Here is a 19,804-nt window from a genome sequence, read left to right on the forward strand (position 1 = left end):
AAGGATTAAATACCTCCCCCACTCTCCTCATCCCCCAGTCATTCTGCCGAGGGAACAAAGAACAGTAGCATAAATATCAGGGTATAAATGGTGCCAGAAGAACAAACAAAAATTTTGGTCCGTCCAGTAGTGAAACGGGCGGGGGCCATGGACTCTCCTCATACAGATGGAAATGAAATAATCAAGTAAGCATAATTTATGTTTTCCATCTTAATATGAGGAGAGTCCACAGCTTCATTCCTTACTTGTGGGAAACATATACCCAAGCTCTAGAGGACACTGAATGAAAAACGGGAGGGTAAAAAGTGAAGCGGACCCTATTCTGAGGGCACCACAGTCTTCAAAACCTTTCTCCCAAAAGCTGCTTCAGTTGAAGCAGACACGTAAAATTTGTAAAAATTTTGAAAAAGTATGTAAGGAGGACCAGGTAGCTGCCCTACAAATATGCTACATAGATGCCTCATTTTTGAAGGCCCAAGAAGAAGCCAAAGCTCTAGTTGAATGAGCCGTAATCATCTGAGGAGTCTTACATCCCGCTGTTTCATATGCTAAGCGGATAATGCTCCTCAACCAAAAAGATAGGGAAGTGGCCGAAGCCTTCTGAGCTTCCCAGAATAGACAACAAACAATGCCGAAGTCTTGGTCTAAAATCCTTTGTAGCTTGGAGATAGAATTTCAAACCTCGAACCACATCCAAATTATGAAGTAATTGTTCCTTTGAAGGAGGAGGATTAGGACACAAGGAAGGAACCACAATCTCCTGATTGATGTTGCGATCAGACACCACCTTAGGGAGGAAACCCAACCCATCGCAAAGAACAACCTTATATGAAAAACTAGGTAAGGAGGCTCACATTGCAAGGCTGCCATATAAGAGACTCTGCATGCCGAAGAAATAGCCAGTAGAAAAAGAACATTCCAAGACAATAACAATGTCAACCGAATGCATGGGCTCAAACGGAACCCTCTGCAAAACCTTAAGAACCAAATTTAAACTCCAAGGAGGAGCGGAATGTCTAAACACAGGTCTGATTCTGGACAGAGCCTGAAAAAAAGACTGAATATCAGGAAGCTCAGCTAGCCTCTTGTGTAATAACACAGATAGAACCGAAATCTGTCCTTTTAAGGAACGAACGGCAATTCTCTTTTTCAAGTTGTTCTGGAGAAAGGAAAGAATCCTTGATACCTTGACCTTATGCCAGGGGAATCCAAGTTCTTCACACCAGAATAAGTAGATCCTCCACACCTTATAATAGATGCGACCGGTTACCGGTTTTCTAGCTTGAATGAGAGTATCAATCACTCTCTATGAAAAACCTCTCTTGGCTAGGACTAAGCGTTCAATCTCCACGCAGTCATCCACAGAGAATCCAAATAAAAATGAACAAAGGGACCCTGTTCCAGCAGATCCCTGCGACAAGGTAACCTCCATGGAGGAGATGACGACATCCCCACCAGGTCCACAAACCACATCCTTCGACGCCACAATGGAGCAATTAGAATAGTCTTAGCTAGCTCCTGCTTGATGCGGGCCACTACGCGAAGTAGAAGTGGTAACGGTGGTAAAATGTAAACTAGGTTTAACCCCGAGGGCACTGCTAAGGCATCTATCAGTTCGGCCTGAGGATCCATGGACCTCGACCCATATCTGGGTAGCTTGGCATTGAGTCTGGACGCCATAAGATCTATCTTCGGCGTCCCCCATCTGTTGCAAATCTCCGCAAACACCTCGGGATGGAGAGACCATTCCCCCGGATGAAACAATTATCTGCTGAGTCTGCTTTCTAGTTGTCCACACCTGGAGTGTGGATCACTAACAGCGAGCAGCTGTGGGCCTCCGCCCATTCCAGAATCCGAGATACTTCCCTCATGGCTAGGGAGCTTCTCGTTCCCCCCTGATGGTTGATGTAAGCCACCGAGGTAATGTTGTCTGATTGGCATCTGATAAACTGGAGCGAACCCAGAAGAGGCCAAGCCTTCAGAGAGTTGAAGATCGTTTGAAGTTCCAAAATGTTGATCGGGAGAAGAGATTCTTCGAGTCCACCGACCCTGTGCCCTCCTGGCACCCCAAACAGCTCCTCATCCTGATAGACTTGTGTCCGTAGTCACAATCTCCCAGGATGGTCTCAAGAAGAATGTCCCCTGGGACAGGCGATCTGGACAGAGCCACCAAGAGAGCAATTCTCTCGACCGGTTGTCCAGTGAAATCTGTTGGGATAGATCCGAGTGATCGCTGTTCCATTGCCTCAGCATGCACAGCTGAAGAGGTCTGAGGTGGAACCTGGCGAATGGAATGATATCTATGCTGGACACCATGAGCTCAATCACCTCTATACACCGGGCCACAGAAGGTCTTAAGGAGGTCTGGAGGGCAAGAAAATTGGAAGTAATTTTGCAACGTCTTTGGTCTGTAAGGAATATCTTCATGGATATGGAATATATTATCGTACCCAGGAATTCAACTCTGGTACTGGGAACCAGAGAACTCTTTCCTAAGTTTATCTTCCATCCATGAGATTGAAGAAGTAGCAGAGCTCTTGAATGGTCTTCTGCCAGCCGGCAGGACGGAGCCTGGACCAGGATGTCATCTAAGTATGGTGCTACTGCAATACCTCCGAATCTCGCCACCGCAAGCAGAGCCCCTAGAACCTTCGTAAAGACTCTTAGGGCAGTAACCAGACAAAATGGGAGGGCCACAAACCGGAAGTGCTGGTCCAGAAAGGCGAATCTTAAGAACCTGAAGATCCTTGTGTATTGGTGCATGAAGGTAAGCGTTCTTCAAGTCTATCGCAGTCATGAACTGTCCCTCTTGAACTAAAGGGAGAATTTATGGCACCGACAAACTTGTTTAAACACTTTAGTTCTAGAATCGGGTGAAACGTACCCTCCTTCTTTGGGACCACAAAAAGGTTTGAGTAGTATCCCAGACCTCTATCTGCTAGAGGTAATGGCACAATCACTCCTAGGGAGGATAGATCCCTCACGCACAATTGAAATGCATCTCGTTTTTCTGGTCTTGAGGACAGGTTTGATAAGAGGAATCTGCGCTTGGGTGGATGAGTTTTGAAACCTATCCTGTAACCCTGAGCAATGACCTCCAGAACCCAAGGGTCTTGCATGTCTCCCAGCCAAACCTCCACAAAGAGAGATAATCTGCCCCCAACACGATCCAATGACGGATCGGGGGCCGCCTCTTCATGACAATTTAGTCTCGGTGGGCTTCTTGTTCTGCATGGACTTATGCCAAGATTGAGATGGTTTCTAAGTTCCCTTGGACTGATCCTGCTTTGAGGACGGCTACTGGCGTTGGAATTTATCCGAACGAAAGGGACGAAAATTAGGACCCTGTCCTTTAGGTTTGTTCTTCTTATCCTGCGGTAAGAAGGCAACCTTGCCCCCAGTGACCGTGGATATGATGAGTCCAGTCCTGAATCGAAAAGAACCTTTCCCTTAAATGGAAGGGAAATCAATCTAGATTTTTAAGTCAGCAGACCAAGACTTCAGCCACAGAGCCCTACGGGCCAAAACAGAAAATCCTGATGTTTTGGCATTCAAACGAACAATCTTAACGGGAACCGGAAAAGTTTGTGGCACTACCCTGCCCTCGTAAACCTTATCAAGTTTAGGATTAGAAGGTTCCTCTGGTAAATTTGGTTTCGGAACCTCTAACGTAGCCTACACTTCCTTTAACAGAAAGCATAAGTGCTCTATCCTAAATCTAAAGTCAGGTTCCTCCACAGCCGGAGGCTTAGAGGCAGCCGATTCCGACCCAGAAAGAGCCTCCTCTGAAGTATCAGAGGCTTCTTCATCAGCGGATAATCTAGTGTCAGATAAATCCAGCAAGTTTGTAGATCACCCCTGGGAAGAATAGCAATATTTAACCATTCGCTTGCGCTTAGCAGGGCGAGGTAAAGCACTAAAGGTCGCAGCCGTTTGCAACTGTTCCGAAAAGTCTGGCGGTAAGAGGGCCCATTCCGAAGGAGGATTAGTCGTGCAATGGGGAGCTGCATGTGTAATCGAAGATGATTGCAGGGAACCCACCTCGCAGGACGGAGACCCCTCAGAGGTGGATGGCTCAGTAGTACTAAACATCTTAGTCTTTTTACATATAACTACTTTATCAAGGCATGTGGAACATAGTTGATCAAGCCGGTATACTGTAGCCTCCTTAAAATAAAAAACAAAATTTATGCTTACCTGATAAATTTCTATCTTTCTTGACACGTCGAGTCCATGGATCATCATCAATTACTGTTGGGAATATCACTCCTGGCCAGCAGGAGGAGACAAAGAGCACCACAGCAAAGCTGTTAAATATCACTCCCCTCGCCACAATCCCCAGTCATTCGACCAAAGGGAAAGGAGAGAAAGGAAGGAACACAAGGTGCAGAAGTGCCTGAGGTTTATATAACAAAAAAACCTGGCTGAAAAACAGGGAGGGCCGTAGACTCAACGTGTCAAGAAATAAATTTATCAGGTAAGCATAAATTTTGCTTTCTTTCTAATGACACGGATCATCATCAATTACTGTTGGGAATCAATACCCAAGCTAGAGGACACAGATGATACGGGAGGGACAAGACAGGTGAATTAAACAGAAGGCACCACTGCTTGAAGAACCTTTCTCCCAAAAGAAGCCACACCTGAGGCAAAAGTATTGAATTTATAGAATTTAGAAAAAAATGTTCTACAGAGGTCTCTCTCTTGAATACCCAAGAAGAAGACCCCGCCCAAGTGGAGGGGGCTCAAAATTTCTGAGGAGGCTGCTGTCCAGTAGGCTCAAAAACCCTACGATTAACACTTCTCAACCAGAGAAAAGAGAGCTGGAAGTAGCTCTCCGGCATTTAAGTTTATCCAGAAACAATGCAGAAGACTAACAAAAATCCTGAGATTTTAAATAAAATTTAAGGACCCGCACAACATCTAAGATGTGCAACAGACGTCCTTCATGAGAAGGAAAAGAACAGAGAGAAGGAACAACAATTTCCTGACAAAACTACTGTCTGAAAAAACCCTAGGAATAAAACCAAACCTGGTACGAAGAACTGCCTTATCTGCCTGAAATACGAGATAAGGAGAACCACACTGTCAAGCTGAGAGTCCGTAACTCTCTGAGCAGAAGAAATAGCAGAAAGAAAACAATACTTTCCAAGATAACCACTTAATATCTATGGAATGCATAGATTCAAACGGAGCCTGGAGAAAACTTTTAAGAACAAAGATAAGACTCCAAGGAGGAGCAACCGACACAGGCCTGATTCAGACCAGGACCTGATAAAAGATAGAACATCCGGCCCGTCCACCAAACGCTTGAGCTGCAGAATGGAAAGAGCCGAAATCTGACCCTTGAGGGTACTAACAGATAACCCCTTCTCAAGGCCTTCATGGAAAAAAGATAAGATCCATGGGATCCTGACATATCTTATAATAAATATATCTAGAGATGAACTACGAGCCTGAATCATGGTCTCAATGACAGATTCAGAAAAACCCACGCTAAGCTAAAATCAAGCGTGCCATCTTCAAGCCACCAGCTTCAGAGAAACTAAATTTGGATGAAATTTTTACGGAGTTAGAGACGTCATCTCTACTAGATTCGCCTACCAGATCTTGCGAGGCCACGCAGGAGCTATTAGAAAAAAAACAATGCTCTCTCCTACTTGATCTGAACGAAAATTCAAGGAAGGAGAACAAACCGAGGAAAAGGGCAAGTCAACCTGAAACTCAGTAGAACTGCCATAGTATCTATCAGAAAGGCAAGAAGATCTCTTGACCTCGAACTAGGGAACTTAGGAGTTCTGACGCGACGCCATCAGAACCAATTATGGTAAGCTCCAATTGCTTGTTAACCTGAAGAACACCTTCGGATGGAGGACCCACACTCCGAGATGGGAAGACTGTTTGTACAGAACCCTGCTTAACAGTTGTCCACTCTAGAAAAGTGGATGACTGATAGACAGAACTGTGAGAACCTGCCCACAGAAAAATCTGAAACACTTCCTACATGACTAGGGAACTCAAGAGAGGAAATAATATAAGTCCCAGAGGCTATAGTGTCAGATTAGGACCCAATAAACTGGGCTAAGACAACTGAAGCCAAACCATAAGAACATTGTAAATCGCTTTCAAATTCAACATGAAAAGGAGAGCAGACTTCTTACAGGACCAACGTCTCTGCGCCTCCAACGAGTCCCAGACTCCTCCACAGCCCAGCGGACTGGCGTTGCAATCACAAACGCCCAGGAAGGGCTCAGAAGCATGTGTCCTGAGACCGAAATTCTTGAAAAACCACCACGGGAAGAGACTCTTGTCGACTGATCCAAACCGATTTCTGAAGCAATCCTAATAATCCCCATTCCACTGACTGAGCATGCACAACTTCAGAGCTCTCAAACCAAATCGAACAAGGAATGACGACCATGGAAGCACCATCAGACTAATTACCCCCATACACTGAACCGCTGATGCCGAACAGTATACTGAAGAGAAAGGCAAGAGGAAGGATTCTCCACGATAGGGAAACAAGTATAGTCCCTATGCAAACTACCCTGTAGCTGAGACAAGGAACTTCTTTTCCAGCTTCACTATCAAACATGGAACGAAGAAGACAGCAAAAACCTCTGAATGAGAATTTGCTTGAAGGAGAAACAGAATTTATGCTTACCTGATAAATTACTTTCTCCAACGGTGTGTCCGGTCCACGGCGTCATCCATAACTTGTGGGATATTCTCCTCCCATACAGGGAAAGGCAAGGAGAGCACACAGCAAGAGCTGTCCATATAGCCCCCCCTCTGGCTCCGCCCCCCAGTCATTCGACCGACGGTTAGGAGAAAAAGGAGAAAACTAGAGGGTGCCGTGGTGACTGTAGTGTATAAAGAAAAATAAATTTTTTTCAAACCTGATTAAAAAACCAGGGCGGGCCGTGGACCGGACACACCGTTGGAGAAAGTAATTTATCAGTTAAGCATAAATTCTGTTTTCTCCAACATTGGTGTGTCCGGTCCACGGCGTCATCCATTACTTGTGGGAACCAATACCAAAGCTTTAGGACACGGATGAAGGGAGGGAGCAAATCAGGTTACCTAAACAGAAGGCACCACGGCTTGCAAAACCTTTCTCCCAAAAACAGCCTCCGAAGAAGCAAAAATATAAAATTTGTAAAATTTGGCAAAAGTGTGCAGAGAAGACCAAGTCGCTGCCTTACATATCTGATTAACAGAAGCCTCGTTCTTGAAGGCCCATGTGGAAGCCACAGCCCTAGTGGAGTGAGCTGTGATTCGTTCAGGAGGCTGCCGTCCGGCAGTCTCATAAGCCAATCGGATAATGCTTTTCAGCCAGAAAGAAAGAGAGGTAGCAATAGCTTTTTGTCCTCTCCTCTTACCAGAGTAAACAACAAACAAGGATGATGTTTGTCTAAAATTCTTTGTTGCTTCTAAATAGAACTTTAAAGCACGGACTACATCTAAATTGTGTAACAAACGTTCCTTCTTTGAAACTGGATTCGGGGACAGAGAAGGAACAACTATTTGGTTAATATTCTTGTTGGAAACAACTTTTGGAAGAAAACCAGGCTTGGTACGCAAAATAACCTTATCTGAATGGAACACCAGATAGGGTGGATCACACTGCAAAGCAGATAATTCAGAAACTCTTCTAGCAGAAGAAATAGCAACCAAAAACAGAACTTTCCAAGATAGCAACTTGATATCTATGGAATGTAAGGGTTCAAACGGAACCCCCTGAAGAACTGAAATAACTAAATTTAGACTCCAAGGAGGAGTCAAGGGTCTGTAAACAGGTTTGATTCTGACCAAAGCCTGTACAAAAGCTTGTACCTCTGGCACAGCTGCCAGTCGTTTGTATAACAAGACAGATAAAGCAGAAATCTGTCCTTTTAGAGAACTCGCTGACGATCCCTTATCCAAACCTTCTTGGAGAAAGGAGAGGATCTTAGGAATTTTAATCTTACTCCAGGAGAATCCCTTGGATTCACACCAACAGATAAATCTTTTCCATATTTTATGGTAAATCTTTCTAGACACAGGTTTTCTGGCTTGGACCAGAGTATCTATCACTGAATCTGAAAACCCACGCATGGATAAAATCAAACGTTCAATTTCCAAGCAGTCAGCTGCAGAGAAATTAGATTTGGATGTTCGAATGGACCTTGTACTAGAAGATCCTGTCTCAAAGGTAGCTTCCATGGTGGAGCCGATGACATATTCACCAGGTCTGTATACCAAGTCCTGCACGGCCATGCAGGAGCTATCAGAATCACCGAGGCCTTCTCCTGTTTGATCCTGGCTACAAGCCTGGGAAGGAGAGGGAACGGTGGAAACGCATAAGCTAGGTTGAACGACCAAGGCGCCCCTCATGCATCCACTAGAGTGGCCTTGGGATCCCTGGATCTGGACCCGTAGCAAGGAACCTTGAAGTTCTGACGAGACGCCATCAGATCCATGTCTGGAATGCCCCATAATTGAGTCAACTGGGCAAACACCTCCGGGTGGAGTTCCCACTCCCCCGGATAGAAAATCTGACGACTCAGATAATCCGCCTCCCAGTTGTCTACTCCTGGGATGTGGATTGCAGATAGGTGGCAGGAGTGATCCTCCGCCCATTTGATGATCTTGGATACCTCTCTCATCGCCAAGGAACTCCTTGATCCTCCCTGATGGTTGATGTAAGCTACAGTCGTCATGTTATCTGACTGGAATCTTATGTATCCGGCCTTCGCTAGATGAGGCCAAGCCCGGAGAGCATTGAATATCGCTCTCAGTTCTAGGATGTTGATCTGGAGAAGAGACTCTTCCCGAGACCATAAACCCTGAGTTTTCAGGGAATCCCAAACCGCGCCCCAGCCTGATAGACTGGCGTCGGTCGTGACAATGACCCACTTTGGTCTGTAGAAACTCATTCCCTGAGACAGGTGATCCTGTCTACTGGAGCATGCACAGTTGTAATGGTCTTAAATGAATTCGAGCAAAATAGAGAGAAGAACTTGACAAGCGTTTAGAAGCTTTGACTTTCTGACTTCTGTCAGGAAGATCTTCATTTCAAAAGAATCTATTATTGTTCCCAAAAAGGGAACTCTTGTCGACTGAGACAGGGAACTCTTTTCTACGTTCACCTTCCACCCGTGAGATCTGAGAAAGGCTAGAACAATGTCTGTATGAGCCTTTTCCTTGGAAAGAGACGACGCTTGCATTAGAATGTCGTCCAGATAAGGTGCCACTGCAATGCCCCTTGGTCTTAGAACCGCTAGAAGGGACCCGAGCACCTTTGTGAAAATTCTGGGAGCATTGGCTAGTCCGAATGGGACAGCCACGAACTGATAATGTTTGTCCAGAAAGGCGAACCTTAGGAACTGATGATGATCTTTGTGGATAGGAATATGTAGATACGCATCCTTTAAATCCACGGTAGTCATATATTGACCCTCCTGGATTGTAGGTAAAATTGTTTGAATGGTTTCCATTTTGAACGATGGAACTCTGAGAAATTTGTTTAGAATTTTTAAATCCAGAATTGGTCTGAAAGTTCCCTCTTTTTTGGGAACTACAAACAGATTTGAGTAAAAACCCCTGAACTTGTTCCACAGTTGGAACTGGGTGTATCACTCCCATCTTTAACAGGTCTTCTACACAATGTAAGAATGCCTGTCTACTTATTTGGTTTGAAGATAAGTGATAAATGTGGAACCTTCCCCTTGGGGGTAGTTCCTTGAATTCTAGAAGATAACCCTGAGAGACTATTTCTAGTGTCCAGGGATCCTGAACATCTCTTGCCCAGGCCTGAGCAAAGAGAGAGAGTCTGCCCCCTACTAGATCCGGTCCCGGATCGGGGGCTACCCCTTCATGCTGTCTTGGTAGCAGCAGCAGGCTTCTTGGCCTGTTTACCCTTATTCCAGCCTTGCATTGGTTTCCAAGCTGGTTTAGTCTGGGAAGCGTTACCCTCTTGTCTAGAGGCTGCCGAGTTAGAAGCCGGTCCGTTCCTGAAATTGCGAAAGGAACGAAAATTGGACTTATTCTTAGCCTTGAAAGGCCTATCCTGTGGGAGGGCATGGCCCTTTCCCCCAGTGATGTCTGAAATTATTTCTTTCAATTCTGGCCCAAAAAGGGTCTTACCTTTGAAAGGGATATTAAGCAATTTTGTCTTGGAAGATACATCCGCCGACCAAGACTTTAGCCAGAGCGCTCTACGCGCCACAATTGCAAACCCTGAATTTTTCGCCGCTAATCTCGCTAACTGCAAAGCGGCGTCTAAAATAAAGGAATTAGCTAACTTAAGAGCGTGAATTCTGTCCATGACTTCCTCATACGGAGTCTCCCTACTGAGCGACTTTTCCAGTTCCTCGAACCAGAACCACGCCGCTGTAGTGACAGGAATAATGCACGAAATAGGTTGAAGGAGGTAACCTTGCTGTACAAAAATCTTTTTAAGCAAACCATCCAATTTTTTATCCATAGGATCTTTGAAAGCACAATTGTCCTCAATGGGAATGGTCGTGCGTTTGGCTAGTGTAGAAACCGCCCCCTCGACCTTAGGGACTGTTTGCCATATGTCCTTCCTGGGGTCGACCATAGGGAACAATTTCTTAAATATAGGAGGAGGGACAAAAGGTATGCCTGGCTTCTCCCACTCCTTATTCACTATGTCCGCCACCCGTTTAGGTATTGGAAAGGCATCAGGGTGCACCGGGACCTCTAGGAACTTGTCCATCTTGCACAATCATCCAGAGTAGATAGCACCTCCTTAAGTAATGCGCGGAGATGCTCTGATTTAAATTTAAATGTCACAACATCAGGTTCTGCCTGCTGAGAAATTCTTCCTGTATCAGAAATTTCTCCATCTGAGAAACCCTCCCTCACTGCCACTTCAGACTGGTGTGAGGGCATGACAGAAAAATTATCATCAGCGCCCTCCTGCTCTACAGTGTTTAAAACAGAGCAATCGCACTTTCTCTGAAATGCTGGAATTTTGGATAAAATATTAGCTATGGAGTTATCCATTACTGCCGTCAATTGTTGCATAGTAACAAGCATTGGCGCGCTAGAAGTACTAGGGGTCGCCTGCGCGGGCATAACTGGTATAGACACAGAAGGAGAAGATGTAGAACTCTCTCTACTTCCTTCATCTGAGGAATCATCCTGGGCAACCTTACTATTTGTGACAATACTGTCCTTACTGTGTTTGGACGCTATGGCACAATTATCACATATATTTGAAGGGGGAACCACATTGGCTTCCATACATACAGAACATGATCTATCAGAAGGTACAGACATGTTAAACAGGCTTAAACTGGTTAATAAAGTACAAAAACCGTTTTAAAACAAAACCGTTACTGTCTCTTTAAATGATAAACAGGGCACACTTTATTACTGAATATGTGAAAAACTATGAAGGAATTATCCAATCTTTACCAAATTTTCACCACAGTGTCTTAAGGCATTCAAAGTATTGCACCCATCCATGTTAACCCTTAAAATGTGGAAACCGGAGCCGTTTGCAATTTTAACCCCACTACAGTCCCAGCCACAGCCTTTGTTGTGACTTCAACTATCCCAGGGGGGTATTTCAAGCCTTCTAGGAACTTTTTCAGTGGACACCAGACCCTCTCACATGCATCTGCATGCACTGTACTTAAAAGAAACTGCACAATAATGGCGCGAAAATGAGGCTCTGCCTAATACAGTGAAAGGCCCTTCCTGACTGGGAAGGTGTCTTAACTAGTGCCTGGTGATAAAAAACGTTCCCCAAATAATAAAAGTGTGAAATCCACTTCAAACTTAAAATAAAAACTTAAATAAACAATCGATTTAGCCCTTAAGAGTGTCCACCAGTTAATAGCCCATAATAAGCCCTTTATTCTTTCTAAGTCTAAGAAAATGGCTTACCGATCCCCATGAGGGAAAAATGACAGCCTTCCAGCATTACACAGTCTTGTTAGAAAATGGCTAGTCATACCTTGAGCAGAAAAGTCTGCAAACTGTTCCCCCCAACTGAAGTTCTCTCATCTCAACAGTCCTGTGTGGGAACAGCAATCGATTTTAGTTACTGTTGCTAAAATCATACTCCTCTTTTAAACAGAACTCTTCATCTCATTCTGTTTCAGAGAAAATAGTACATACCAGCACTATTTTAAAATAACAAACTCTTGATAGAAGAAATAAAAAACTACAACTAACACCACAAACTCCTCACCATCCCCGTGGAAATGCTACTTGTTCAGAGCGGCAAGGAGAATGACTGGGGGGCGGAGCCAGAGGGGGAGCTATATGGACAGCTCTTGCTGTGTGCTCTCCTTGCCTTTCCCTGTAGGGGAGGAGAATATCCCACAAGTAATGGATGACGCCGTGGACCGGACACACCAATGTTGGAGAAAAGGCACTTAAACCAATAGGTCGTCCAGGCAGGCCACCACTCCCAGAACCATTGAGAAAACTATGGAAACCGTGGCAAAGTCATAGATGAACCACAAACTGAAAAAGTTTGGCCAGAAAGAAAAACTCAGAAATCTGAGAATAACCCCTTGAATTGAACCTGAGAATACACATCTCTTAGGACTAAGATAATTATAAACTGATCCTCTCACCAAAACTAACCCCTGTTCCAAAACTGAATATGGACAATCACTGTGAGGGAGGAATATCCTGAACATATTTCAAAAACGCCTCTCTCCTTATCTGACTACAGATAATCTTGAGAGGTGAAATCTACTCCTGGGAAGAAGGAATTGAATTCAAATTCGAAAACCTGGAATACTATATATACAGCCCTTTAGGGATCTAGGACCATTTGAAAGGTCTAGGAGGAATTCTGCCTGACAGGGATGTGGGGGGGATCTGAACCCACAGCTCTGTGCTTTACTGTTCTGTTGTGTTAAACCAAAGTCAGTTCTAGCTGAATCCAAGCAGGACAAAAAACTGAGATAGACTGCCCCCCATAGGATCCGATCCTTGCTCAGGGGGTAAACCCTACATGCTGAATGAGAATTAGCTGTGGGTTTCTATAATTACTTCCCCTGATCCAAAACTGACTGGTTATCCAAGAGGACTTGAACTACCCCTGTTTGGAAGACAAAAGGGGAAAAACTTCTTGAATTTACGAAGGAAAAAAATTATCACCAGAAATAAAAAATTGGCCTAACAGCCTTTCTGTGAAATCAGACTAGGCGTCGGACCAAAGGATGCCGCACTTGTCCATAAAGGTCTCAATCCTTAAAGGAGCAACTAGGCCCCTACTACTTTAAATACCATGTACCATGTAATTAAAGGAGACAGATTATTACAGATAGGAGATGGGGAAAAAGGATTTCCATGTACAAACCAGGCCCGACCCTGCTTAGCTTCCCAAATCAGACGGAAACGGGCGCATTCAGGGTGGAGTGACCATAGGCCCAAACCTGAGAAAATTCTCCTAGCATAGTTGAGAACAGGAGAAACTTTTTACAAATGAATCCTAGTACTAGTATATATAAAAAAATTACTAGATTCTTGAGGATTGACAGCAACAGGGGTGTCGATGTCGCCCAGAAGCCAAAACCTCCTTTAACAGTACAAGAGGTATTCAAGCATATATCTGAAGGCGATCACTTCAGTATCAGATAAAGGAACTATACCGTCCAAGACTGAGATTTAATCCTCAGAAATACCAGCGGTCCTCCTCACCCAACATAGGAGAGAAAACAACCTGGGTAGCAGAAAGTGGAACAGAAACCTTACTATCCGAAATCTAAATGTCCTCTCGCATTTTCCCTGTTAGAAAGGAAAAACAGACAAAAATGCCAGTTTTGCAGATGAAAACTGAGCTGCAAAATCTGACACTCCCCCTGAAGAATGAGAGGAACAGCAGGGAACTGCATGTGACACCAGAAAGGTTAGGGACACTGTAGGAGAAAACTGTGGCATAGCCTAAACAGTATCATCCTGAGAGACATGGGGCTAGAAAAGTATCATTGTAAAAAGAATTCAGGAATAATGAATACTGTCACTTTAAACATAAAGAGACAACCCAAACTCTACATAAATTGCTGTGTTATTATACTGAATAAATTATTAGATATACCCAAAACTCTCTAACCCTAGAAGGTGTTATGGGCATGCAATATAAGGGGGAACAGAAGTGCCTATAAAGAAAAAACAATGAACCTAAGAACAGACCCCAAAGAAAATTATGTTATAGAATAAACATAGTCCACTTTAATATAAGACAAGAAGAAAAACAATCAATCTGCTCAATAATGCAGAATTAATAAGCCATCCAATGCTGGAGTATATTCATAAGTACAACAAAATTTAGAATCTAAACGCTCTGATAGCGAGTATGACTGACTCCTTTAACATAACAGACATAATCTCCCCTTGTTGCAGCCCGAGCCCACTTTAGCAGCCAATCTCTGAACACAGACAAGGCTAAGGGGAAAAAATATCACTCTGATCAAACCAGAGTAAAGGGGGCATGTCCCATGACCGGCTTAAAGACAGCCGAAATGGCGCTTTTCCGCAGAAACAAGGAAGGTGGTGTGAAAACGCAGATACGGCACAGAAATGAAACGCGCAGTCAGTTAAATACTAACATCACGCCTCATTCTGTCTCCCGAGGGGGAAAAACAGAACAAATATCGGAAAGCGAAATCGAGCTGAGCCGATTGAAACAGCTAAGCTGCATAGAAACGATGATCCTTAGCTGACAAAAGAAACTCAAAAATACCTCTCTCCAGGTCTAAAAAAATTACGCTTCTCCGCTGTTCCGTTTAGTACACTGCTAAAATACATTGCCCCCAATGATTGCATGCAGGATAGAGGAACACTTAACACCTCAATGCAGACCAAATAATAAAATAGTACTTCATCACAGTCCCAATAAGGTAATACAAAAAACAAGGTATCAAACTCTGAAAGCTGAACCTGTCTCCTGTCAAACAGTGCCTGCATCCTGCCTGAGTAACCCATTAAAGGATATATTTTGTCCTAATATAGTTAAAGATAATACCTTTAAGTGCAAGTCCCCAAGACATAGCAGACCAATGCACTTACCTGCATCTAGCCATTCGGCAGGATGACGGCACACCCAGCATGAGAGGATGACACTCCTCACAGAGACCTGTGTAGAAAAAAAGGCTAGAGTAAGCCTACTCCTGCTTTCTATACTAGGGCAGCACATTGAAGAAAATGCAGCAAGGCCCACCTAGCAAGTTCCTAACTGCTTTAAAGTCACCACTGCCCTACTGAAGAGAATTATGTGGAGTACGGCTAAACCCAATCCTTGAAAAAGGGGGAAAGATCAGAGCAAACCTACTCTGCTTTCAAAATAAACTCTTGATTGAAGTGAAATAAATCCATTTTCTTCAGACACTAAAAACTTCACCATCTCATTGCACTAGAGGCAAAGAGAATGACTGGGGATTGTGGGTAGGGGAGTGATATTTAACAGCTTTGCTGTGGTGCTCTTTGCCTCCTCCTGCTGGCCAGGAGTGACATTCCCAACAGTAATTGATGATGATCCGTGGATTCACCATGTCATTAGAAAGAAACATGTATTAGCTCTTGATAAAGAGGGAGTACCCTCTAATGCATCAGAGTCCTCCATAGCTTCCACTTTTAAAATGGACTATAGAAAAAGTAATCGGCACCTTTATACCCCCAATGCCGGGGCACTCACCACCTCCTATGACCCAGGCCCCACAGAGAAACCGCTTCATCTCTTGTAAACTGCACAGTCAGAAAAGAGGAAGTTAATGAGGCCACACCCGGTCACATGGAGTGCTATGCAGGACTGCCCCCTCTGCAGGAAGAAAAGCGCACCAGACTGACAGGCTGCGCAGTTATCCAAAATGAAAGTAAAACCTGAATGTTCCCACATCTGCCAGAGCCTCATCTCACAGATGTTGCAGCATAAAACATAATAAAGCAAATCCTGTATAACTCCCCCCTGTTCAATAATCCCCTTCCGGAGATATTAACCCTTGATTCCATACAGATAAAGGAGTCACACTGTGACCCTGTCTTGTTAACAGCCTCTCAAGTTTGACAGTCCTGTAGCATCGTACCTGACACGGACTTGAGTGATAGAAGCAGGCAGTGAAACTCGTCAACACTGATTGCTTAGGAGTTGTTAATACGAGTCTGGATGGTTTCGCAGAAAGACTCTCCCTGCATCTCTAGATCCTAACATCCGTCAATGCTCTCACTGAAAGTCTAACAAGACTACTTAAAACTCCAGTCCCATAGCAAAGAGTACTACCCTCCATAAGAGACTACTCCGAATCTTCTGACACTTCTCTGCCATCCTCCTGTGACGAAAGGCAAAGAATGACTGGGGGATGAGCGGAGTTGGGGAGGTATTTAAGCCTTTGGCTGGGGTGTCTTTGCCTCCACCTGGTGGCCAGGTCCTGTATTCCCACAAGTAAGGAATGAAGCCGTGGACTCTCCTCATATTAAGATGGAAATACCCCAGAGGAATTAGGATTAACATATTTACCTTAAAACATCATTTATGCTATATGATCAGTTTTGTGGTAGAGTAAATTATTCCCAAGGGGGGGGAGGGTGAATCTATAATCTAGAAGAATGTGGGGATGTGAAAATGGACGTGCTTTAAATATGGCTTCAGCTTATACAGATTTTAAGCCATTTAAAAGAACTAGCAGAAATTGCAAAGTTTAATTTTAGGCACAGAGTGCAGCAATGAACCAAAGACTAGGAAAAACATTAAGCATACAAACCTTCCTTTAATTTGTTTCCAAGGATGTGTCCCACTGGTGTCTTTAGATTTTTTCATCAAGCGTCCCATGATCCGCAAGAAAATGAGGTAGCTGCTATCAGACTTGTACAGGTCAGAACTATGTTCATCAGCACAGCAGTTCTTCACTACCTCCAGCATAGAAAAAGGTGTTTTACTGACGCTGGCCAGTGCTCTTACTCCAAGCCACGAAATATTAAAAGCACTATTCTATGAAAACAGAGTACAAACCAAAATAAGATCACTTAGATTATTGCATTGCTGACTTGGCAGTATATGTGATATATTATTGTATATATGGATTTTGGCTCATATGTGTATACATTGCCATAAAGATTTCCTATCTTTTTTTTTATAGTATTTTATTAATTTTCCAAATAAATACACAAAAACAGAATTTATGTTTACCTGATAAATTACTTTCTCCAACGGTGTGTCCGGTCCACGGCGTCATCCTTACTTGTGGGATATTCTCTTCCCCAACAGGAAATGGCAAAGAGCCCAGCAAAGCTGGTCACATGATCCCTCCTAGGCTCCGCCTACCCCAGTCATTCGACCGACGTTAAGGAGGAATATTTGCATAGGAGAAACCATATGGTACCGTGGTGACTGTAGTTAAAGAAAATAAATTATCAGACCTGATTAAAAAAACCAGGGCGGGCCGTGGACCGGACACACCGTTGGAGAAAGTAATTTATCAGGTAAACATAAATTCTGTTTTCTCCAACATAGGTGTGTCCGGTCCACGGCGTCATCCTTACTTGTGGGAACCAATACCAAAGCTTTAGGACACGGATGAAGGGAGGGAGCAAATCAGGTCACCTAAGTGGAATGAGCTGTGATTCTTTCGGGAGGCTGCCGTCCGGCAGTCTCGTAAGCCAATCTGATGATGCTTTTAATCCAAAAAGAGAGAGAGGTAGAAGTTGCTTTTTGACCTCTCCTTTTACCGGAATAAACAACAAACAAGGAAGATGTTTGTCTAAAATCCTTTGTAGCATCTAAATAGAATTTTAGAACGCGAACAACATCCAAATTGTGCAACAAACGTTCCTTCTTTGAAACTGGTTTCGGACACAGAGAAGGTACGATAATCTCCTGGTTAATGTTTTTGTTAGAAACAACTTTTGGAAGAAAACCAGGTTTAGTACGTAAAACCACCTTATCTGCATGGAACACCAGATAAGGAGGAGAACACTGCAGAGCAGATAATTCTGAAACTCTTCTAGCAGAAGAAATTGCAACTAAAAACAAAACTTTCCAAGATAATAACTTAATATCAACGGAATGCAAGGGTTCAAACGGAACCCCCTGAAGAACTGAAAGAACTAAATTGAGACTCCAAGGAGGAGTCAAAGGTTTGTAAACAGGCTTAATTCTAACCAGAGCCTGAACAAAGGCTTGAACATCTGGCACAGCGGCCAGCTTTTTGTGAAGTAACACAGACAAGGCAGAAATCTGTCCCTTCAGGGAACTTGCAGATAATCCTTTTTCCAATCCTTCTTGAAGGAAGGATAGAATCCTAGGAATCTTAACCTTGTCCCAAGGGAATCCTTTAGATTCACACCAACAGATATATTTTTCCAAATTTTGTGGTAAATCTTTCTAGTTACAGGCTTTCTGGCCTGAACAAGAGTATCGATAACAGAATCTGAGAATCCTCGCTTCGATAAGATCAAGCGTTCAATCTCCAAGCAGTCAGCTGGAGTGAAACCAGATTCGGATGTTCGAACGGACCCTGAACAAGAAGGTCTCGTCTCAAAGGTAGCTTCCAAGGAGGAGCCGATGACATATTTACCAGATCTGCGTACCAAGTCCTGCGTGGCCACGCAGGAGCTATCAAGATCACCGACGCCCTCTCCTGATTGATCCTGGCTACCAGCCTGGGGATGAGAGGAAACGGCGGGAACACATAAGCTAGTTTGAAGGTCCAAGGTGCTACTAGTGCATCCACTAGAGCCGCCTTGGGATCCCTGGATCTGGACCCGTAGCAAGGAACTTTGAAGTTCTGACGAGAGGCCATCAGATCCATGTCTGGAATGCCCCACAGCTGAGTGACTTGGGCAAAGATTTCCGGATGGAGTTCCCACTCCCCCGGATGCAATGTCTGACGACTCAGAAAATCCGCTTCCCAATTTTCCACTCCTGGGATGTGGATAGCAGACAGGTGGCAGGAGTGAGACTCCGCCCATAGAATGATTTTGGTCACTTCTTCCATCGCCAGGGAACTCCTTGTTCCCCCCTGATGGTTGATGTACGCAACAGTTGTCATGTTGTCTGATTGAAACCGTATGAACTTGGCCCTCGCTAGCTGAGGCCAAGCCTTGAGAGCATTGAATATCGCTCTCAGTTCCAGAATATTTATCGGTAGAAGAGATTCTTCCCGAGACCAAAGACCCTGAGCTTTCAGGGATCCCCAGACCGCGCCCCAGCCCATCAGACTGGCGTCGGTCGTGACAATGACCCACTCTGGTCTGCGGAATGTCATCCCTCGTGACAGGTTGTCCAGGGACAGCCACCAACGGAGTGAGTCTCTGGTCCTCTGATTTACTTGTATCTTCGGAGACAAGTCTGTATAGTCCCCATTCCACTGACTGAGCATGCACAGTTGTAATGGTCTTAGATGAATGCGTGCAAAAGGAACTATGTCCATTGCCGCTACCATCAACCCGATCACTTCCATGCACTGAGCTATGGAAGGAAGAGGAACGGAATGGAGTATCCGACAAGAGTCTAGAAGTTTTGTTTTTCTGGCCTCTGTCAGAAAAATCCTCATTTCTAAGGAGTCTATTATTGTTCCCAAGAAGGGAACCCTTGTTGACGGAGATAGAGAACTCTTTTCCACGTTCACTTTCCATCCGTGAGATCTGAGAAAGGCCAGGACAATGTCCGTGTGAGCCTTTGCTTGAGGAAGGGACGACGCTTGAATCAAAATGTCGTCCAAGTAAGGTACTACAGCAATGCCCCTTGGTCTTAGCACAGCTAGAAGGGACCCTAGTACCTTTGTGAAAATCCTTGGAGCAGTGGCTAATCCGAAAGGAAGCGCCACGAACTGGTAAT

At 44.3% G+C, this 19,804-nt stretch overlaps 1 protein-coding gene across 1 annotated transcript in view; it reads right to left on the bottom strand.

Moving 5' to 3' along the window:
- MMS22L (MMS22 like, DNA repair protein) overlaps positions 1–19,804 on the bottom strand; it is an 881,591-nt gene that overhangs the window by 563,653 nt on the left and 298,134 nt on the right. Inside the window, exon 17 of the mRNA XM_053712068.1 lies at positions 16,731–16,957. Within this exon, the coding sequence (XP_053568043.1) occupies positions 16,731–16,957 (227 nt within the window). The remainder of the gene's footprint in view (positions 1–16,730; positions 16,958–19,804) is intronic.

The sequence above is a fragment of the Bombina bombina genome, chromosome 4 (genome assembly GCF_027579735.1).
Source record: "Bombina bombina isolate aBomBom1 chromosome 4, aBomBom1.pri, whole genome shotgun sequence".
Classification (NCBI taxonomy): Eukaryota; Metazoa; Chordata; class Amphibia; order Anura; family Bombinatoridae; genus Bombina; species Bombina bombina.